At 42.3% G+C, this 22,496-nt stretch overlaps 2 protein-coding genes across 2 annotated transcripts in view; one reads left to right on the top strand and one right to left on the bottom strand.

Annotated features, from left to right (window-relative positions):
• Positions 1–1,695: 1,695 nt before the first annotated feature.
• LOC125886525 (peroxisome proliferator-activated receptor gamma coactivator-related protein 1-like) lies at positions 1,696–10,404 on the bottom strand. The gene is made up of 11 exons (XM_049572783.1): positions 10,245–10,404; positions 7,603–7,707; positions 7,325–7,483; positions 4,473–6,057; positions 4,316–4,369; positions 3,384–4,227; positions 3,085–3,297; positions 2,897–2,960; positions 2,677–2,798; positions 2,408–2,559; positions 1,696–2,099 (listed from the first exon to the last, which is right to left on the bottom strand). The coding sequence occupies exons 1-11, from the start codon at positions 10,338–10,340 to the stop codon at positions 1,999–2,001; spliced, it is 3,495 nt and encodes a 1,164-aa protein (XP_049428740.1). The 5' UTR covers positions 10,341–10,404; the 3' UTR covers positions 1,696–1,998.
• Positions 10,405–17,456: 7,052 nt separating this feature from the next.
• The window catches only part of ldb1b (LIM-domain binding 1b), a 33,616-nt gene continuing 28,576 nt past the window's right edge, over positions 17,457–22,496 (top strand). Inside the window, exon 1 of the mRNA XM_049572788.1 lies at positions 17,457–17,782. The gene's annotated coding sequence lies outside the window, so the exon portion shown is untranslated. The remainder of the gene's footprint in view (positions 17,783–22,496) is intronic.

Here is a 22,496-nt window from a genome sequence, read left to right as displayed (position 1 = left end):
ATATTACAAAATATTACACACAACTGCTCCTCAGTACTCCTTCTCCGTCAATGGGATGTTTCCAAAATCTATGGACAGGCAAATGTTCATTTCTAATAGATACAAGGTGTCTCCTGTTTCACTGGAAGGTCCCTCCTTAGTGTGTATGCAGCTTCAAGTATAAACTTGGATATTGGACCATTATTAGCTCCAAACTAAATTAGTTGTGTAGTCACAAAACCATGCTTGCACATACATGTCTTTAACTGAGAATAAAGGTATGCACAAAGAAACTTTCCTCCAGCAGACGTCACAAACGTTTAAAAAAAAATTCTGCACAAAGATCATCCTGAACAGTGAAGCTCAAACATCTGAGTGAGTAATAATAATCCAAACACATTTTTGAGTGGACGGGGACCTTAAACGACCACCGTACTTAATTGTAAGGCGGCATACTGGTTTATCTTGAACCTCTCACCTCTCAAAGGTCACTGTTGTCACTGTTATTGTTAAAATCATACTAACATGATCAAGTGGCTCCCAGTCAGAAGCCCCAGTGGATAAATACTTTGTACATCTGAAGATGGAGCCAAGAAAGTGAGTAAGCACAATGATGACTCAGCAACACTCAAAAAAGTAATGATGTTTGTAAATTGAGCTCAGGGAATGTGGAAGGTTGGGTGTGGATGTGAAGACATTTTAACATGTCATTACAGGAAAAGCACAGGTGCAGCCAACAACGCTGTAGGTTTGGCAAGGACACACATGAAATGGGGGGTTTGAGCATCAAACACAGGATTTCCTTCATTCTGGTTTATCTTTATGCACCTTTTATGGCTTTTCTACATCAATTTATGGTGTAGTTTTGTCAAGTTTAAAGTGCTCTACCATTTTCATGTTTTTATTGGGGGTGGGGGGCAGATATTGAGGTGGACATGTCCCCTGCGTCCTCCCTGAAATCTTCCTCTGTAATAGCATCATTAATGATGGCTCTAGAAAGCCATGACAATGTGACAGTGGGGACCTAACAAGGGCCTGAAGTGGAGCTTAATTAGAGTACATGTTTAATTAATGTAACTGGTTACACCCGTGTTTGATCATTTATGATGTCTGCCATGAGAAAGGTCTATTTAAAGAGCAGAGGAATTAAAGCATGACCTAACAAAGTTATCTGCGGCAGAAAACGTTAGATGTTAGATACATCCAAGTTCAATCCACATTTGATGTCACTGCTTTGATTTGTGACGGAGCTGTCTTCAAGCTTCCAAACGCACTTGATGTGAGTGTTAACGACGCTGCTGACTCCACAAGGGACGATAAAGAGGCTGCTGAGGATCTGAGGATGGCAGATAAAAACAAGCTACGAAGACTTTGAGCTTATGTGTAAACAGTTTAGATTTTTAAGAAGAGTATGATACTGACGTTAAGATGAGGGGCCTGCAGAACAAATTGAAGGGATGTTTTGAGATTGCAAGCCAGCAAAACCACAGGAATAAGAAAGTGAAACACAAGGACACCAGCAAGATACAGAGGTTAAAGGAGAGACAGAATTCAGGGTCAGTAATCACTACTGAGAAATCAGGTAAGCTGTAGACTGCCTTGTGCTGTGGCAGTCCACAGTTTGACTACATGGTACTGTGCGTGTTGGCTCACTGGTATGGTTTACATGTATAGTTCTTTGGATTCAAAATAAACCAAATAAGTTCTTTAGGAATCACAAATAAGTGCCTTTATTTTGTTATATACAAATATACAAAATCATTTTTGTGGAATGAAACAAACATTGTGAAGTGGTTTCCACTGAACGTGTTATCAAATTGAACAGTGCTACATATCTGTACGTATTAACTGTACACATCAGAAACTGCATGCATATTAGAGTCAAAACATGTAAAAACTGCTAACATATAAAAGTTTGCTACATAAAGTCGGAGCATAACGCTCTGAGGTTCATGAAAATATGTTCTTTTCATCTTTGCCACATCCAGCTTGGTGCTCTTGTCCTCCCACACAGCTCTGCTACCTCTTTAATCCTCTCTGGGCCTGTTTCAGCAGCGAATCAAAGTCAAGGTCCTCAAACTTGCTCTTGGCAGGAGACGGCTCTGCATCTCTGTTTGCGTCTGAGGGAGAGAGAGACATTTATATGCTCAGTTTGTTCAATGACTTCCACATTCAAAAATACGTCTTCTTTTGGTGCTTTTCTGGAAATCTGTTTCAAATTTGTGGAACATCTGGATGGACATTAGGATAATGACCGAATCAATTAATTCAAATTCTACCAGGAACATTATATTGTGGTTTCTATGGCGCAGCTTGCAAAAACAACAGTGACTAACTGAAGTTTTACAACATACATAGTTAAGCAAAGGAAATTGTTTGCCATCACTGCAGTGCTGTACTTGACTTTGTTTTTGGTTTTGAGTCTCACCTAGGTCAGCGTAGTCTGAGTTACAGAACTGTCTTCTTCCACCAAAGCAGATGTCAAACGGCAGCTCGTCAGGCTTCCGTAGTTTGCTGCCGTTATCGATGGCTGCAAAAGCATCATCCATGTTGTAGAACGTGACGAAGCCGTAGTGGTCGCTGTGGGAACCAAAGGTGCAGGGTTTTAAAATGATGAATGCACATTAATGGTGCAAAAACAGTGTACAGGGAAAAAAAACATAATAAAAAGCATACATTTTAACTGTGCACACTCACCCTCTGTCTCTGAAGTGAAGCGACACACATTCCACTTCTCCAAACTGAGAGAAGCGCTCCCTCAGTTCGTTGTGTGTCATAGACTTGCGGATGCGGCCGACGTACACCACCCTGCGCTCATCCTGTATGAGAGGATTTTATAATTACTCACCACTCATTACTCAACCAACCAAAAAAAAAAAAAAAGATACCACAAACATATCAGTCATTTTTTACTCACTATGGCTTTAAGCTTCTGTATCCTGATCTCGTGCTCTCTCCTGAGCTTCCTGGACTCTCTGCCGCTATCGGGATGAAGCGTTCGGATGAGACAAAAACAGAGACTTAGATCACACTCATAAAAAATGTGCATGGAAAAATGACACTTAAATTCCAATGTCTACATGGAAAACTCAAACATTAACTGACCTGTAAACATCTCCCCACTGGCTACGGTAAACACGCGGGGATGGTGATCGGGATCTGGATGGTGACCTAGACCGGGACCAGGATCTGGATCTTGACCTGCTACACCTCGATCGAGAGTAGGACCACCTGTAGCGCCGACGTGGGGAGCGGGAAATGGATGGAGAGCGGGATGACGATGAACACGAGCTGCTCTCTGAACGCCTGTAGCGGTGTCTACAAGAGGGACAAACTGAGAATTAGCTGCGATGCACAAAGAGGACAGATAAAGGCTGAAGGTGAACCTAACACAAGATGATTACTTTCGTCTTTTTGGAGAGGGAGAGGCAGAGCTGGAGGACGATGAGGACGACGAGGAAGAAGAGCTGGAGCTGGAGTCAGAACGAGGGGATCTTCTCCGATACCTTCTCCTCTCCCTCCCTCTGGCAGGACTGGGTGGAGGTGTGGGGAGAGTGCACGGGGCTGTCTTGTCTTCTGCTGCACGACTGCAGTTTTGCTCTGTGGCAGAGCTGTCTGAGGGCGACAGAACTTTGTCTGCGGACATGCTGCATGGTTGCTCTGAGAGACGCTGCACCGCAGACTTTGCAGAGGTATCAGCAGCCCTGATGGTGGTGCTAACCTCACAGGTGGAGGTCTGTTTTTTGCATTCAGCTGCAGAGTCATCGTTAGTCACCTGCAGTTCAGAGGTTTTAGCAACATCCTTGAGTTTAGAGACTCTGTTTTGTTGAGCGGCACCTGATAGTGAACGGTCTATGGTGCCACAATAATCGTGATCTGAGGACACCGCTGAATACAGGTGAGGAGAGGTGAGAGCAGCAGGGAGTTCTGACAGGTGACTGTGTGTCTTCTTGGACGGTAAAGGACGGGGGTCAATTATCTGAATGGCCTTGGATGGAGGATTTTTACGTCTTGCTGGCAGATCTTGTTGAGTGCTGAGAATGATTTCAGTGCCAAAGGGCTCTGGAATGTCTGCACCCTCTGACATTTGAAGATTCATGACGGTTTTTGGATTCCCAGGTGATTCTGAAGTGCTTAGAGGTTCGAGTGTTTCCACAGAGGCTCTTTGTGTTCCTATAGGCTGAGTTCTGTCCATGTGTCCTTCTGTTTGTAGGTCCGGCTCGTTCTCACACACCCTTTCCTCTTTAGCTGGAGGAGGAAGAATAAAAAAAGAGGTTACAGGAGACCGCACATCAGTGTTCAATATTACAGTGTCCTAAGAAATCTTGTTTCTCACCTTGTGTTTCCTCGAACTGTTCCAGCAGGCTGGTCAGATCAGGTGCTTCAATTCCTGGAGTAGAAAAACAGACAGATATGAAGCTTAAGGCGATGCAGTTCATTTCTCTTAACTCAATTTATCAAAAATCACAGGCAGCCCTGTCTCACCAGCTTACCTGAGTCATTTGTTGTCACTGTATCTGGACCTGGGGACATGGGAGTCTTTGGTTCCAGCTCGGCCTCTTTTGTTGGGGTGCATCTTTGGGGGTGTATTTCCTTGCACTCCAAAGAGGATTCGATTTGTGTTGTGGTTGTGCACGGTGCTGGAGATCTGTGGGAGACACCTGAGGCTATCTCTGTAAGCTTGTTTTTAATGTCCTGAAGCAGAGTGGTGAAGCCCTGGTTTTCTAACAGCGCCTCAGGCTTTGGCCCTGAGGAGGAGGTCTGTCTTTGATGGCCTGAGGATTCATTTTGGATTTCTGGAAAGTGTCTGGTGCTGTCAGGGCTGGAGGCTCTGTTAGGAAACTCCACTATGGGCTCTGGTGAGGAGTGCTCTGTGGTCGGTGATGTTGTTTGTCTCAGTGGCAGGGGGAGGAGGACAGGATTTGGGGGATCACTACTGAGCAGCGCTGGCTTCTTTACTGGACTTTTTTTGCTTTCAGGCACAGTGATATTTGGATCAGCTGTGATGTCTGGCTGCAGACGAGCAGGTGAGATGATTTCAGATTCAGTCCTTGGGCGCTTTAATGCACTGCGCTGTGGATTAGTGGATGGTTTGGCCTCTGAGGAGTGAGGTTTATGCGGAGAAGAGATGCGATGGGTCCTGTGACCGTGACTCTGAGATCTATGGAGCTTATCAGCGCCACTTCTTCCACCATCTGGATAATGGTGTGCTGCCTTTGGTCCACAGCTGTTTTGCCTTTGTCCCTGTAAACAGAAGATGGGAGTCAGCTCCTTCGGGGGCTCAGAAACAGAGGGCCACTTAGTGGTGTAGTTCCCCTGTTTCTCCACCAGGGGCCGCCTCTTTTGCCGCAGCTGCCTGTACTGTTGGAGGCTGAGTGATTTGGCCTTCGTCTCACCTTTGAGTGGCAGAACCTCTGCCTTGTCACTGTTCATTTCAGAGAAAGTTGTTCTGGGTTCAAGTGTTTTTGTGCTGTTCAGTGGATCCGACACAGTTTCACTTGCGTGCCCATTTTTCTCATTCAATCCCTCCTCGGCTGAATCATCAAATGAAGCCACTTGAACGGGGCCAAAGCTCACCCTTTTCTTCTCTTTGGATGGTGCCGTTCTGGATGAGCTTCCATTCAGCAGCACGCTTTTTAAGAGGTAGTCATTATCTCTCTTTTCATCTTCCTCCTTTGTGTCTTTCACAGTTACCTCATCATCAGACACAACATTTATCTCCTCATCGCTCTCTTCACTGGGTCTCTCATACTTCCACACCTCTTCCTGAGAGAATATTGTGTGATTCTTCCTTTGCTTATCGCCCTCCTCCTCCTCCTCCTCCACATGCAGCTTCAGGCAGTAGGGGTGCATGAGCTTCACCAGGTTGACGAGAGAAGCCGAGCTGAAGACCTCGACTTCGGCCTCTCCATTCTTGTTTTTGGAGTGAAACAATGTTTGACTTTGTTGTTTGAACAGCTGTGGTGGGCTGTTTCTCTCCATATTGCTCTCATCTTTCTTTTCTCCATCAATCTTTATTGTGACTGTTATATTTGGTGGTTTGGATCTTGGTCTAAGTCTGTCAGCAAGAGTTAGCTCCTAAAGAGAAGAGAGAGAGAAAGAAAGAAAATAAACATTTAGATGTTGGGACTCTTAGCAGCAGAAAGGGTCAATAATGGGAGATTACATGTCTTATACAAGCCACTGGGTGCAGTTACATGGACAATAGTCCTTCAGCCTGATTAACATCATTCTGATTGGAGATTTCAAATGAACTGTTTACATAAACACTAACTATGTGATCCAATAGGATGTGTGCATACATGCCCCACAGCATTTAATCAGAATATAACTTTTAAAAACTGAGAAAAGTGGTTTTGCTCACTGAGAAGCGTCTACTCTGCCAGAAATATAACAGAGTATAAAGGGAGACTAAGTGGTTCTTCCTGTTAATAAAATTTAGTATTAAGTAAGGTAAGTGTAACCCAGGTAAATTTCTGCAGCTACAAATTACAGATGTTCCCTAAACATCTCACATGCAGACTATCAGTAGACGATACAATTTACCAAAGCTCCCCAAACGTCTCCTGAGCAGGCTGCTGCTACTGGTAACATTAGACATGTGTTATATCCAGCAGTATTTCAGCCTGTAGCAACAACGTTATATAAGGCTACTGTTTCAAAATCAAAGAATTTATTAGTCAGAGCACTCTCCTAAAAACCTAACTCTAGCAGAGCTCTATATATTGTTATTTATTTACAAATGAATTTGTCAAAATCAGCGGAGGGAGGCTTGTAGAAACAGCTGTTGCAGCACATGCACCAGCTACGTCAGCTAAGGTTACCTCCATGTGGGACAAACATGCACAGAGAGACTATATTTACTCCAACCACAGAGACACTATCGGGTTTAGTGTTTTTATACCTGTTCCTATTGAACAGATTATCAGAAGTCTACACCACCCTCTTAATCTGATTCAAAATCCCTACTGATCTGGCCGGATCGGGCCAGTTTCTTCTGATTGAGGTGGTTACATGAGGCATCTTTACTCTGATAGGGCTCTTATTCTGATTACAGAACACTTGACTATTGTATTCATGCATGTGTAGTTCTGTTTATCCCACAAGACGCAACACTTTATCTAAGCTATGATCTGAGTCCAAATAAAGCAGCTTTCTATCAGGCAAATTCAAGTGATCATCACAAGGTGGCCGATGAGTTGGGCTCATAGTTTATCTGTGTTTCAACTGTGTAACCAGGAAAACCACTGATACGTAATGGTCTGGATTTGGGGTAATGAAGTTTGACCAAATTATTGTTTCCAAGTAAATTATTTTTAGGATGTTTTCCTGAGTGGACACCCACCAATGAGTTGTCCCTGCGCTCTGGGTGGGTGAGGAGCTTGGTGTCTGGCAGCGTGTCAAAGGGAGACAGAGTCACATCATCATCATCCTCCACACTGTCCAGCATCTCAGTGAGGGCTGACAGCAGCGTCTCACTCTCTTCCTCCGCTCCACTCTTATCCTGAAGAGAGATTTATTCATTATTAGCAAATTTATTTTCCACCAACATGTTGAGAGTGTCATTCTTGTTCTTTTAAACTTCTATGATACTGTGTTCTGTGATGATGTGCTTTATCTGACCTCTGACGCAACAGCAGAGTCTTCAAATATGGCCAGGATTGAGTGATCCATGCAGGACTGTGCGTCCATCTCCACACCGTCTACATCACGTCTACTCAGGACCAACTGCAGAGACAAAGACACAAACATTATGTCACACCCATGTGTGTCTGGTCTGTTCCTACCTCCGGCAATTTTATAATACGCTCCCTCCTCTGGGTGGGACCAGAAGCTGAGGCACAGGACACAATAAGCTCCAAATTAACTTTCTCAGCATAAACAGGAAGAGCTGCCAATTCTGACACAGCAGTGGAAAAACAGGGAGGCAGAGCAGATGTTTAACTTATGTTTCTAAAGAAGTGAGCTCAATAAATGAATTTTTAGGGCGAGATCTTGATGTTATTAGAATTACATTCAACAAATAAAAGATTAAATTATTGCACGGCAACTAATGACTACTCAAGGCTAGGGCTGCAGTGGTAAAATGGTTTCACGCTATGCCACAGCATAACAATTACTGGTTATCATACCGTGTACATTTGCTTATCTATGGTATTTTCTATGGGAAAAAAAAGCAGGTGGAGGATGTCACCTTTTTTTCCCTTCAATTTTAAAAAACGTCTCAACTTGCGATTATAGTAAAGTGTTTATTCAACCCAAAAGACACAAGAGATCGGGAGAAAATTGATACAGCATAGTGTCACGGTATTTTTGTGTGGCAATATCATATCATTACACAGTGCCAGGTATCAATTTTTTATTATATACAAATTATACTTTAGATTGCCTACTTGCGTAATATAATGAGTTCCTTTTTCAGTCCACTAGATACATCTTGCTGCTGCAAAAAATGGCTTAAAGTGAGGTGAACAGACTGAAAACTTTATCTTATTAGATAAAACAGATGTTTTTTTTCTTTGGGGACATAATTCACAGTTAAAAAAACAGGTAATAAATCACAATATATTTTATGGCAGCATTCAGAATATCGCAACATATTTAAAATCGCAATAATATTGATTTGTGACTTATGTATAGTGATAATATTGTAGCGTGGATCCTCTGGTATTTCCCAGATGAAAAGTCTGTTTTCATTCCTTTAAGGGCCATTTTAACTGATAATGACAAAAATTGTGTAATATTGTGAGACCATATATGGCACACATACTTTCTAAGGCAGTTGTTGTACTGTGAAAATTTTAAACCCTAATGACGACTTTCTTGATTAATCGATTATTTGAGTATTCACGCTACACTGTCTCGCAGGTTAACTCATATCGCAGCTACGCCTGGATAGTGTGTCGTGGTTGTGCTGCTGCCGTGGTCCTGCCTGATGCCTCCTGCTGCTGCTGTTATTATTAGTCATACTTCTACTGTTATTATACACATATGATTATTACTGTCACATACATATACTATCATATGTTAATATATACTTACAAGACATTGTACCACAATTACTGTAATTATCATTATAATAATATTATTACTAGAATTTATGCTGTACATTTATTATGTTGATCTGTTATGTGCGTCATCTATTGCACATCTGTCCGTCCTGGAAGAGGGATCCCTCCTCAGTTGCTCTTCCTGAGGTTCCTACCATTTTTATCCCTGTTATAGGTTTTTTTGGGGGGAGATTTTCCTTATGTGAGTGTCCTAAGGACAGAGGGATGTTGTATGCTGTAAAGCCCTCTGAGGCAAATTGTGATTTGTGATACTGGGCTTTATAAATAAAAATGAAGTTCAACTGAATTGAAAAATGCAGATCATAACTATCACTGGAGACATTTAAAAAGCTGGAACCTGTGATTTTCAGGCATATTTGCTCAAAAGAGAGAGAGCTAAACAACGAAATGATTACAGATACATTTTGTGTCCTTTATTTAATTCCTTGATCAGTGATCATTTCAGCTCTACAAAACTGAAAGCAGCTGGAGATATCTGAACATGCAGTCAGTAGTGTAGTATGAAACTATACTGGTGGTACAACTCATGCATGCAGAAGGATGATGTCACTGAGCAATGGTTCACAGAGTCATATCAGGACAGAGGTGTGCCAGTAAGTAGGAGGCACACTGAGGGGACAAGTGGCCCCAGAGGCAGGACACATCATAAGTATGAATGGGAGCTCTCAGGGCCTGTGCTACTGTAACAAGGCATTTATCTGCTCTCAACTGACAGTAGAGTAGTTTATCACTGTTAGTAAATGGACACAACTTTAAATTTAGCTTTAAACAGCAAAGTAAATGCAAAGTATTGCGGAATAAAAAATAAGTACGGGGTACAGTGTATTGAGCAGCAGAGTGCTGAGGGTGCAGCCTTATCTGAACATCATGTACTTCAGAGGAAATGAACCGGTGTTCCTGTCAGATTTCACCCGTCAATACTCCCCGGTGTGAACTGTCGTTAACGTGTTTGATACGGTAATGACATGAACTAACGTGGCATTAAACTGTCTCCGTCGCTACACGAGTCAAAAAGCAGATTAATCGACCAGCTGAGCCAACTCCCTGGTCACTATCTCAGTAGTACTACAAGCCACGTGTCGCTATGCGCGCATGTGGCCTCGCGCACCGGTGAAACACCTATTATTCAAACACCGATGCCCGCTCACGTGCAGCCACTCTGATGTCACCCAGCTAAAATGAGTAAACCAGTACCTCGTGTGGGGTGCTGCTGGCCAGAAAGGGACTGTTGCCGGCATTTAAATCCCCGTCTTTCCCCCTCCACCGCGCCGCCATCTTGCTGCTCCACATGGTCCACTGGCAGGCCGGAGAGAGACACGTGGTGCCCGCGTGGAGGCGCGAAAAGAGAACCGACCTGGGATCAGATTGACGCCATTTAGTCCATAAGTGAGAGCCAGGAGCAGGGTAGAGAACAGACCCAAGGTCAGCTGTATGTTTCTGGTAGGTTCTTCATTAATTATCAATTAGTTTCCGCTTAAAAACGAATTACGGGTTTTATTTTGCTTTAAAGACTAAGAAAGTAATAGGTTAACTTTGCTTCTGTGTAAAGTAATTGTTAAATTTGGTGGATAATATCAGTAGTCTGATAAAGGGGACTACTGTTCACATCTGTTACAAATACCTCATGTAACTAACGTTTCAGCTACTTTCACATCACATTAATGGCGTCAATTTAGTCATATAAATCAGAATTATTGCAAAGAGAACATTTAATACAGTATTTTTAAAAACATTTTTTTATTTATTTATTACTCAAAAGCGACATCTTGCGTCCAAGTGCCAATATGACAGATACCCGACAGGCGGCAGCAAAGACCCTAAATACCAGAGGTGGGACCAAGTCATTTTTTGCGAGTCACAAGTCTGAAGTATTTGCTCTTAAATCTCGATTCAGAGACAATAATAATAATAATAATAATAATAATAATGACTTCATTAAGGACACAGAGAAAGGTCCATAGCATACCAAACACATGCGATATAATAAATACAATATAAAAAACATATACATATGAAAAAAGACAGGAAACAGGGTAATAAATATGAACTAAACTCATCAGCACTGTTTAAAATTTGTTTATATTTGTTTATACAAGTTGTTGGAAGTCGTTTCATCTCCATCTGTAGTTTTGGCCTACAACTAGTTTTTTGTTCACCACCATGTAGTTTTTGTGCAGGAAAAAAATTATCTGTAATATATTTTTTTCCAACTTGTGCTCAGTAACTAACATTAATTTTTCAGCTTCTCTCCTGTAACTTGACTGGCTGCTGTCAGATTGGTTCAAAGTGGATCATCAGCATTTGGATCTATTTAGATATTCACCCTCCGTTAGCATTTCATATCTTCTGTGCTTTTTTTATTTTTCCAGCATTCCTTATTTAATAGTCTTTACTTTTTTACTTTTAAGCACCTTCAACAAAAAAAAGGAAAAGAATTGTACATATATTTTTCTTAAATTGCATTCATATTACCCATAACAAAGTATTAAATTCTTCTGTACGGCTTTTATGCTTTGATTTAATCACCTTGCATTGCAATACCTGCACAGTCAATTACCTAAGCTTGCACTATACGCATATCTAATGTAGTTACAGCTATCTGTAGTAGTCCTGGGATGAGACTATCATTTCAATGCTGTGTGTTTTTCCATCCATCTTTTTTCGCAACCGCTTATCCTATTCGGGGTCACGGGGGGGCAGGTCACCAGACTATCACAGGGCTGACACATAGAGAAAGACAACCATTCACACTCACATTCACACCTACGGGCAATTTAGAGTCACCAATTAACCTGCATGTCTTTGGACTGTGGGAGGAAGCCGGAGTACCCGGAGAAAACCCACGCTGACACGGGGTGACTAAGTATCTATCTATCTATCTATCTATCTATCTATCTATCTGCCTGCCTGCTTGCCTGCCTGTCTGTGGAATTAAATGTTGACTTGCTGGGAATGAATAACGTTAACATTAGTTGACTCAGGAAATAAAGAGAAATTAATTGATTCATGGCACACTTTTTTAAAAACATACTTTTTCATCTTTGGGCTTCGACGAAGATATCAAATATCAAGTGAAGTCAAGAGTTATTGGTGTTACAGATTATGTCGAGTCTCAAGTCATTAAATGTGTGACTCAAGTCTAACCTGAGTCCAAGTTATATGACTCAAGTCCCACCCTGTGATTTAAAACAGTCACCAATTAATAAAGCAGAGGCAGTTAAAAGAAGTAGGCCAAAGGCATCATGTTATTTATGTGTTTTTATTCATTAAAAATGAAGCGTCTCAGCAAAATTAGTATGTTCATACTGCCCAGGCTGCCTCACACATTGTAAAATTAATGCTTAGTTTGGATCTGTTTTTCCCCTTTATGACTGGAGGCTTTAATAGAGAGAGCGCTAATAGTGTAACTGGGAGTTGTCCTGAAATTGGAAAGACCACTCTGTAAAGCTGTTAAATTCACCCCAAGTGCTCTGTTATTTTCCATGTTGTAATCGCTGAGAACATCCTGGAATCATCAGTGCATCCAACATCAGTATCAAAGCACGGTAGACATAATAATAACTAGCATTAGTAGAATCAATGCGTGGAGTGGTGTCATATAGCAAAGCAAAGAGTGGATCTGCTTCCTGTGGCCTGCCTCATCACCAGAACAAACACAGATTATCTGCATGTTCAGACAGTGCAATATTGATGTGTTGACTCTGCTGATTAATGTGTGTACACACCCTCCACCTTGACGTGGCTTTGCTGTCAGGGCCTAACAACAGTGTTACCACCCCGTTTCGCTTCAAATGGCTCCTACAGCGGTCCGGGTTTAGAGTCTTTGCATTAATTAAAATGTTCAGGCCTCAGAAAGCATTCGTCCTGCGCACTAAATCATTATGATTGAATACATTTGAATCGCTGGTGTTCACATGACTTACCGTCATGCTGAGGCCTTGTATTCGCAGTCACATGAATCAGAACCAGTTCTATTTCCTTATAAATCTCCTTTTTGTTTCCACTTCACCCTGCACTGCTCCACACTGTGCTACCTGATATATGATGAATACTTATTCTAAATGTCTGAATAATAACCACGGCTGTCTAAAGCAGTATATTCCCCTGTGGTTTCCATTGATGAAGACCCACAGCAGCCTCAAAGCTCATGCTCCACTGACAGATCATATGATGGTCTGTGGATGGTTGATTACATTTACATATTCAGTACAGCAGCCAAGTGTTTTCCTCTCATCACATACTGTAGTACCCATTACACTACCCTGTTTCCAATTGTGCGGTGATGTTGAGGTTGTTCCACCATACTGTTAATCACTTGTACAGGAGCTGGAGTGTTTGTCTTTTAATGAATCTGGTCGTACCAGTCCACTCTAACCAACTGACATCGTGTTTTTCACCTCACACGACACCTCCAGCCACACCTTAACCAGGCGAGGCTGAGCAGTAGCTGTTAAAACTTCTGATGGTGTGAAATAAAATCTAGCACAAAAAAATATCTCCATTTAAATTCTCCTTTATTTGATGATTGTTCCCTCTGGTCCCTGTAGAAACAGCGAGCCTGGCTCTGTCCAAATGTCACAAAATCTGCTACCAGTACTTCTAAAAGCCATTATTTCACACATTATTGCTCGCTTGAGTTTTACAGATGCTGGTAGGTAGATTTTGTTCATTCAGACAGAGCCAGGCTAGATTTTTACCCCTGTTTATGGTCTTTATGCTCAGCTAAACTAACTGACTGCTGGCTCCACCTTCACATTAATCAGACAGATACAATAGTGGTATGAATCTTCTTATCTAACTCTTAGCAAGAAGGTGAAAAAATGTATTTTCCAAAATATCTGATTCATTCTAAAAGCCCTTTGGCAATTTGGTGCACTTCCATTGAGTCAGAATTTTGTAAAAACAAAAAGGTCCCAGTCTGGTCTCAGTTTTAGGGCACTGCAGAACTCCACAGACAGATCCTGACTCTTTGGGTCCAAGCTTAGAAGCTCTGGCTCTTCTGTCACCGTGAGAGAGGAGCCATAATGTGTACAAACTTAACTCTTTTAAGTGGGATGCACTCCCATGATGCAACCATTTTTGGATGAAATTTCATTTTTGTTTTCTTTCACACCTGCCATTTTCTGCAATTAATTTAGAAACATGACTAACCTCAACCCAGTGTGAGCGTGTAGCAGTGCTGTACGTGGATGTTTTGTTCAACAGTGTTGGAAAGTAACTAAATGCCTTTACTCAAATTTTGCACTTAAGTAAAATTTTGAGGTACTTCTAGATTATGTTAAACTTTTTGCTACTTTATACGTCAACTTCACTAGATTTCAGAGGGAAATGTTCAACTCTCCAATACTTATTTGATTGACTTTAGATTAGTTACCAGTTACTGTGCAGATTCTGGTTGATAAAACTGCATCTAATCAACAAGTAAATTATATTTCAGTTTCAATTTCAGTTTTATTTATAAAGCCCAATATCACAAATCACAATTTGCCTCTGAGGGCTTTACAGCATATGACATCCCTCTGTCCTTTGGACCCTCACAGCGGATAGGGAAAACTCCCCCAAAAAACCCTTTAACTGGGGGAAAAATGGGGGAAACTTCGGGATATTGTATTAGTATAAATTAAAGACAAATTAAAACTTTATTAATCTACAAGCTACCCAGCAGTATATAAAGTAATCAAATTAGCTCCACCGTTACCAGCTGCAACACGGAGGTGATGAACACATTAATGCATAAATAATTAAATCCAATAACATACATTATGCTGAAATGGACCATTTTGCATGATGAGTACTTGTACTTTAATACCAAGAGCGTAGTTTTTTTTTTCATTATTTGGTGGGACATTTGTTAAGTGGTGGGTCTGGGGTTTCTCCTCCAAGACATTTTGAGCATCAAACACTTAATTTCCTGTGTTCTAGTGAATTTTTATGCACTGGTTTGTGCCTTTTCTGCATCAGTTTATGGTGAAAATGTCATCATACTTACTTCCTTCAACCATGCATATTGCTTCTTCTTAAATGCACATGTTCTTGATGTTTAGGGGAAAGTGTCCCCTGCTTCCCCCCGATATCTGTGCCTATGTTTTATACCTTAAGTATATTTTGCCATTTGACCTTTTTGAATGCAGGACTTTCACTTGTGAGTTACAGAGCATGTCTACAATGTGGTATCACTACTTTAACTATTTACTTCTCTAGTTAAGGGTCTGAACTGTTGTTGAAATGTCCCAGGAGCAGCATGTTTAAGGAGAGCTGTCACATAAGAGTATTTACTGTGAAGGCATGTCAGGGGAAACCCACCAGAAGACAAAGTTATAGTTGTAGTTGACAGTTGTTGTGCACATCTCAGAGCAGAAGATCGCAATGTGTAGTGGACCTGTCATGCTTCATGCTTTTTTTTTCATTTCTTTGTGTGTGTGTGTGTGTGTGTGTGTGTGTGTGTATACTCTGCTGTTATGCTGTTGTCACGATGTACAGCAATTAAGAGATACTGCGTGATGACAGACTTAAATATATGGGAGACGAGGCGGTCCCTTAGGTGTCTCTTAGTACGGCTTACGTAGAAAAAAAACTTCTACACATGGACATGACATTATTCTTCTCTGTGTATTCTCATCTCACATTATTTTGTGTTTTTAATTTGTTTCACCTGTCATATTTATATCTCAGTCATGTGATTGCCTCCCATTGGTTTGTGCTACTGTATAGGTGAGACCACACCGTTGTCCTCTGTTTTTGAAAAGCCCCGATAAAGACCTACAGTAGTCAAAACATGTTGGTTCGTTTAATGATTCAGCCACTGTAATAACAGCTTCCTCCCTCATTTATATATTTCTGGAGTGCCTGTGTTGCCTTCCTGTGTAGACTTTAATATATTTTCAAATTCCCTCTTTACTGTAGCTCCCTGTTGGTTAAGTGGTAATCATGTAGATAAATCTGTTGTGGTCTATTGTCTCCACTAGATGGCGATATTACACATCTCCCATTGACTTCTGCTCACTCTTTGCTCTCTTTCCGATTAGCCCTCCAAAGTTGTGAATGAGTTAATTCCCAGTGAGCTGATTGCTCCCAACGAGCAACCTGTCTGCAATGGATGCCAATCAGATATTCATACCTGAATGAACTGGGTGCATAATGAACTCGGGTTCATCACCTCTTCATTTGTGTGGCGTTATCTTGTATCACCTCGCTGTTTGTCTGTGGAGGACTACGGATGTGTCTGGCCTGTTATCTCCTGCATACCAGCGAGGAGTTGACCTTTCTGTTGAATGTCATGGTGGTACACAGAGTCAATGGCTGTACTAGATTATTTGGGGAGTGAAATATGCGCACAGACGCACACTTTAACAAGGTACCACATATTCCCCGCTCATTTATTTTGATGCACAAGGCCACCTGGTTCTATATACGTCTTACCTACAGTACATCTGCTCAGTGACCTCTATCTGGTCTTTTGTGTGTGTGTGTGTGTGTGTGTGTCCTTTGCTTTATCCCTTAATCCCACATCTTCTTCTGTACTGTTGCTACATCTCTCTTCACCCCCGCCGCACACACACACCACCTCCCGCCTCGTCTCCCACAACTCTTGAAACACATTACTGTCTGAAATGGGGCCAAAGCATCCTCCAGTCTCCAGCGGGTGAGGTGTGAGTGTGTTCAGGAGCGTGCAGAGGCATGTGTAAGTGTGTGTGTGTTCAGGAGAGGGGGGGAGTTCTGTGTAAGTGGGTCACCTTACTGCAGCATCCAGCCACCGTGTCAGTACATGGCCCCACACACTCAGACACACACACTCATTTAACCCACTCTCCATCTACTGTCCCCTTTTTTCCAGGCTGTTTTTGGTTGGAAATGTAAAACGCACTCGTTCACTCATAAACAGACATTTTTCCTAATTCCCTTAAGCGCTACAGAGTGCCAGACTTTACTCTCATTCTTGAGGGGGGGGAAAGGAAGAAGAGTAAAGAAATAAAAACATCTTTCTCTCTTATTTTTCTTTCATGCCTCTCACTCCTCTCTCTCTCTGAATCACTCCCCTCCTCCCCTCTGCCTCTCATCCCTCCCTCACTCTTGACCTGCAGGAGGACTCCCACGGTGCTCTTTTGGCATGTTTGAATTTTTAAAGAACCCATGAGGTCTGAGGAGTCAGGTATATGCTTTTCTCCCTCTGCCTCCCTCACACTCGCTGCTACTGCGTGCATATGTGTGAGCGTTTTTCTATATGACTCCCAGTCGTCTTGGCTGCTCAGTCATGCAATGTTTGCGTGCACGTATATGCATGCACTTCTTTGACCTTTCAGATATTGTGTAACGCTGGGGGCAGCATGTTATAAAAAGGCAAAAGCACTCTGATCTTTAACTTGACACCATCTCTGCAGGGTGAAGCAGGACACACAAGCATTTCTATGAGACTGTTGGGGAGTTGTGTTGCTGTTGTACTTGTTTGATTTTTTTTTTTACTTGAAGTAAGTCTTCTTTTTCTTACGCTTTCAGAGCAGAGAAGAGGAATGCCCTCCCACATGGTGTCGAGAACATCTGTTAGTGAGAAATGAAGGCCTGAGAGAGAAAGAGGAGAAGGAGGAGGAGGAGGAAGGGGACTTGCATTAATACAAGCGGGGAAAAGAAAGGAGGTGAAGAAAGAGCAAGAGAGCATGCAGAGAGGTGGAAAGGAGAGGAGAGAAAGTGACAAGACCTCAGCTGGAGGAGACCACCCTTTCTACAGAGCAGCAGAGGTGAGAGACCGTTCAGCAAGAGGTAGCGACTTACAGGTGTACACGATCACGGGCACGTACGCACACAAACACACTCAGCGTGGTAACAGAAGCCTGCATCAATAATGTAGCCGAGAGAAACAGGATGCAGATTCTGCCTTACATAAGAGTTTACAGAGGGCTGGCTGTCTCAGAACAGCCTCTTTCATTCTCTGCTTTGCCCTCAGGCTGGATGCACACAAGATTTCTCAAGCTAATTAACCACCACATTTGCCATCCAAACAACTTCTCAAGATGAGTGTGTGCCGCAACAAAGGCACGAGAGCGACGCCAAAGCCATTTTTAACTTCAGTCTACTGACTTTAGGTGATTTGTTTTACTCTGCGGGGCGACATTTTTCAGTAGTGTTTCTCCACTAGTCCCTAATTTGCTGGATCTTACATTATTGAAGTTTCATTATTGAAACAAGCCTGTTGTTTCGTAGCGGCCATGGTTAGTTTGTTGCCAAAGTAGAAATCCTTCATCATTAATGGCCTGAGAGCTGAACTTTGTCTCTGCAGCTGCGAACAAACTGAACCTGCCAGGAGCCAAAGCACATAGTTGTCAGAGGTCACAGGGGTCACAGAGAGATCATGGGGGTCTAGCAGAGGCTGCTGTTTACCTTGGATAGACTAGATAGGATAAATCTGACCAAATCAAAATCTGAAACACACTTGGCACACAACACTCTAGCAGAGTGGCCCTATGGCGTTTTGTGGTTGGTACACTGCTTTGGTCCAGAGTGAGATAAATCAGCAAATGTTGGATGGATTCCCATGACATTTGTTAGAGATGGTGATGAACCCTGGAGGACGTATCCCATTGACTTTGATGATGCCCTGTCTTTTCCTCTAGCACCACCATGAGACTCTAGACTATGTTTAGCATCTTTAAGCTCATTGTTATGTTATCATTACCGGTAACTATAGACACCGTCATGACACCCATTGGTTTGTAGACTCCCATCTTAGAGCCTTGAGTTTGGCATTTCAGCCGTAACCAGCTTGGATTTTTGGAGCCAGAACTGACCGTATTTGGACTAGAGGGTGGAGCTGTGGAGGAACAAGAGGTGGATCTAACTCATGTGCATAGAGGACAGCTTGCCACTCAGAGCGGTCATGCCTTTTATTGTGTGTAACATTAAGCCTTAAAGGTCTAGAGTGTAGGATCTTGTGCAGACTGCAACCAACTGAAACTTCTCCCATGTGCCAAGTGTGTAGGAGAACTGTGGTGCCCAACATGAAAACATGAAAACGTGAAAATGCAAAGGGTGAATGGCCTTATCCAGAGGCAGTGTTTGGTTTGTTTGTTCTGGGCTACTGTAGAAACAACATGGCAGACTCCGTGGAAGAGGGTCCGCTCTGTATGCAGATACGTACAGCCAGTTCTAAGGTAACAACAACACAGTGATTCTTAGTTATGAATCGTACACTCCATTTATCGGGTATTTTAACATGAGGGTCTGTGGGAAATGCGTCTGGAGCCAGTCTCAAGAGGCTGTTCAATGAACCGCAGTTTTTGGTACTTTTGTGCTGGCTTCATTTTTCAGCTCTGAAGGTTGCCTCTTCCCTACAACTAACTGTTTTGATTCACTCTCACCATTCTTATGAAACATTATTTCAAGCATTAGGTGTTTTTTTCAGTGAAAAATGTCTAAAAACCCCACTGTGCACTACCTGCCCAGCATCAAACAGCAGACAGACATATTTAGCATCTAGCTGGTGAACATCGTAGAGCATAGAGTGCCTCAAGAATGAGTTCTAAAACCATTGCATTCCCATTTCCCTTGTCTCAAAGTCAATGTTTTTTCTTGTTTTTTTTTTTTTAAAGATTATTTTTTTGGCCATTTTGCCTTTAATGGACAGGACAGTGTGAGAAATGGGGGAGAAAGAGAGAGTGGGGGGACGACACGCAGCAAAGGGTTGCAAGCCAGAGTCAAACACGCAACCAATACAGCGAGGCATCACCTCTATACATGGGGCGCTGGCACCATCCACTACGCCACCGATGCCCCCAGTCAATGGGTTTTTGAATGGGTTTTTGGTTAGATACCTGAAATAAGGTGTGTGGTTAATACAAGCTTAAGAGACCTTCACGTTTTGTTCTACAACATAAGAGACATCAGTAAATACCCTACTCATGAATTCTGAAGCTTTTATGTGTCTTTAAAAAGGCAGTTGCTAACAAGTGGCTAATTGAGACTACAGAACATCATCACGTTGAACACGGCTTTACAGCATCATCGTGGTGGGGGTGTTAAATCATTTGACCACAGTGTAGTTCCTTTATAACCCAATGTTAGTTTTTTATTTCTGCCGATTAAATTTAGGCTTCAAAAGTCATAAAAGTTGTGTTTATTTGTGAAGATTATCCTGCTAAACAAAACATGTAAGTATCAGAAGTGTTTGTTTGCCACAGAGCTTATTTTCTGCAATAGTCCATAATCCAATGGAACAATCCCACAGCCTTTTTGATGAGGGAAATGGAGTGAAGCTAACTTCCGCAGAAAAATGTCATCCCTGGGACACTCTATTTAGCAGCCAAAGGGAGAACTATTTCCCTCCGTTGGTGGAGACCAAAACAGAGCTAAAACAAAGAGTAAATATGGCACTTTGACTCCAAAATTATGTTGCTGTCTGCTGGAAGTGTAACTAAGCAGCCATTTGTTAACACGTTACCCCTAACAACTTTATAAGGTAATATAACATGTTGGAGTTGTGTTTACAACTTGTGCTGCCCCCAAATCAAGCTAAAAAAAAGTCAGTCAGGTTAAACATTATGATAAATACAGACATGAATCAAGGAAAGTAAAAAGAAAGCACTGAGGAAACATTTTAGGAGGGAAGAAGTAGGAAGCTGTGAGACTTGATTCACTCCAGAAATTGCTTTCCTGTTGTCCTTTGTCATTTCCTTCACCTTCTTATTTGTTTGTACTGTCTGTCTTTCATCCCATGGCCTCCGCAGCTTCCTTTGTCTCAGTTATTTATCTGTGTTATGTGGGCTTTGACTAACTGTTGACGTGTGTGTGTGTGTGTGTGTGTGTGTGTGTGTGTGTGTGTGTGTGTGTGTATAAATAATTATGGTAAGGTGTAAGACAGCGTGCTTTGTGCACACATCCACTTGAAAGTATGAACTTGTCAAAACTGTCTGTATGAAACTGTTAATGTGGGCAGATATATGTGTGAATCACAGTTTTCATTTGTAAATGTGTGTGTGTGTGTGTGTGTGTGTGTGTGTGTAGAGGCTCATCATGCTTGTGCTATCCTTTTTCTGCCACATTGCCATGGCGACAGTGCCCTCCCGGGGTAATGGGGGACGAGTGCGCCAGAGCTATTTATTCTCTCTTTCTCCCTCCCTCCTTCCCTCCTCCCCCCTCCATCCATCCATCCATCGCCCTCTCTTTTCCTCCTTCTCTCTCTCTCTCTCTCTCTCTCTCTCTCTCTCTCTCTCTCTCTCTTCATCTCTGCCCTCTTCCTCCTGCAACCTCTCTGTCTCTCTCCTCTCTCCGTCTCCCTCCTTCCTCTGCTCTTTCTTCCCCTCTCTGATTGGCTTAACACTCTCCTCCTCAAAATGAGATACTGCCTAATGAGACAGAGGGTGAGGAAGAGAGGGAGGGAGACAAAGAGCAAGTGTCTTAAAAAAGGGAAGTAGAAATATGTGGAGGAGGCGATCTGTGCAGTCTTGTGTTCCTTGTTGCATGTAAAGAGAGAACCTGATTCAACGAAACTCTGTGATGTCATTTTGGAGGGAAACAGCACAGAGTGTCTCTCTGTATAAGATCCTTCATTTAGCTTTCTGTCTTAGCTGTGTGTGTGTATGTACTGTGATGTGTATGTATGTAGTCTCTTGAGGTGTGCTGTGGGCTCAGTTGAGGTCATGACCTTTGAAATGGTTTGAAGATTTGACAGTCTCTGGAAAAGCAGTGTTTGATACTGTGTGTATTGTTTGAAGCAGAGGTCAGCAACCTTTCTGACTTGTCTCCGTGCCCTTAAAATGAGGCAGTGTCTACATGTGACCCCTTGTCATAGGTGTAATACAGTAGGATATGGGTTAAGACTGAATTCCCTGTCCAGATTGTTTTATTTGAAACATTTTGGAAGGCTGAAGGGCTGAAATGATCCAGTATTTCACGAGAAAACAGCAGTGAGTATGGAGTTGTCTGAAAAATGAACAGAATTTTGCATAGCTGAATTAGTTAACGTCTGCATGTTAAATATGAAGCGACAGCCAGCAGCTGGTTAGCTTAGCTTAGCTCAGCGACTGGAAACACAGGGAAACAGCTTGCCTGGCCCAAAGGTAACAAAATCCAGCTACCAGCACCACAAAAAAGGGTAAAAACAACATGTGGTTGAAGAGGCATTATGTGCCAAACTATTTACTCCCGGAGCTTCCAAAGCTAAGCTAACCAACTGCTGGCAGGCAGCCTCATTGAGTGGTATCAGTTTTCCAGAGGTGGGAGTAAAGCCCTGTTTCCACCAAACAGTTTCGGTATAGTACCTTTGGAACCAAAAGTAACCCTTTGGACATGGTACCTAGACCCTAGCGTTTCAACTGCAAACAGTACTCTTAAATTTCCACTTTTCACAGTGGATACGGAAAAAAAGCGTACCAAACTGAACTGAACCATACTGTACTGCTCGGTGGAAACGAGGCGTAAGTCACGTGCAAGTCACAAGCACGTCTCAAGTCTTAGTCT

The sequence above is a fragment of the Epinephelus fuscoguttatus genome, linkage group LG3, assembly GCF_011397635.1.
Source record: "Epinephelus fuscoguttatus linkage group LG3, E.fuscoguttatus.final_Chr_v1".
NCBI lineage: Eukaryota > Metazoa > Chordata > Actinopteri > Perciformes > Serranidae > Epinephelus > Epinephelus fuscoguttatus.
This window is presented reverse-complemented; position numbering and strand designations above follow the sequence as displayed.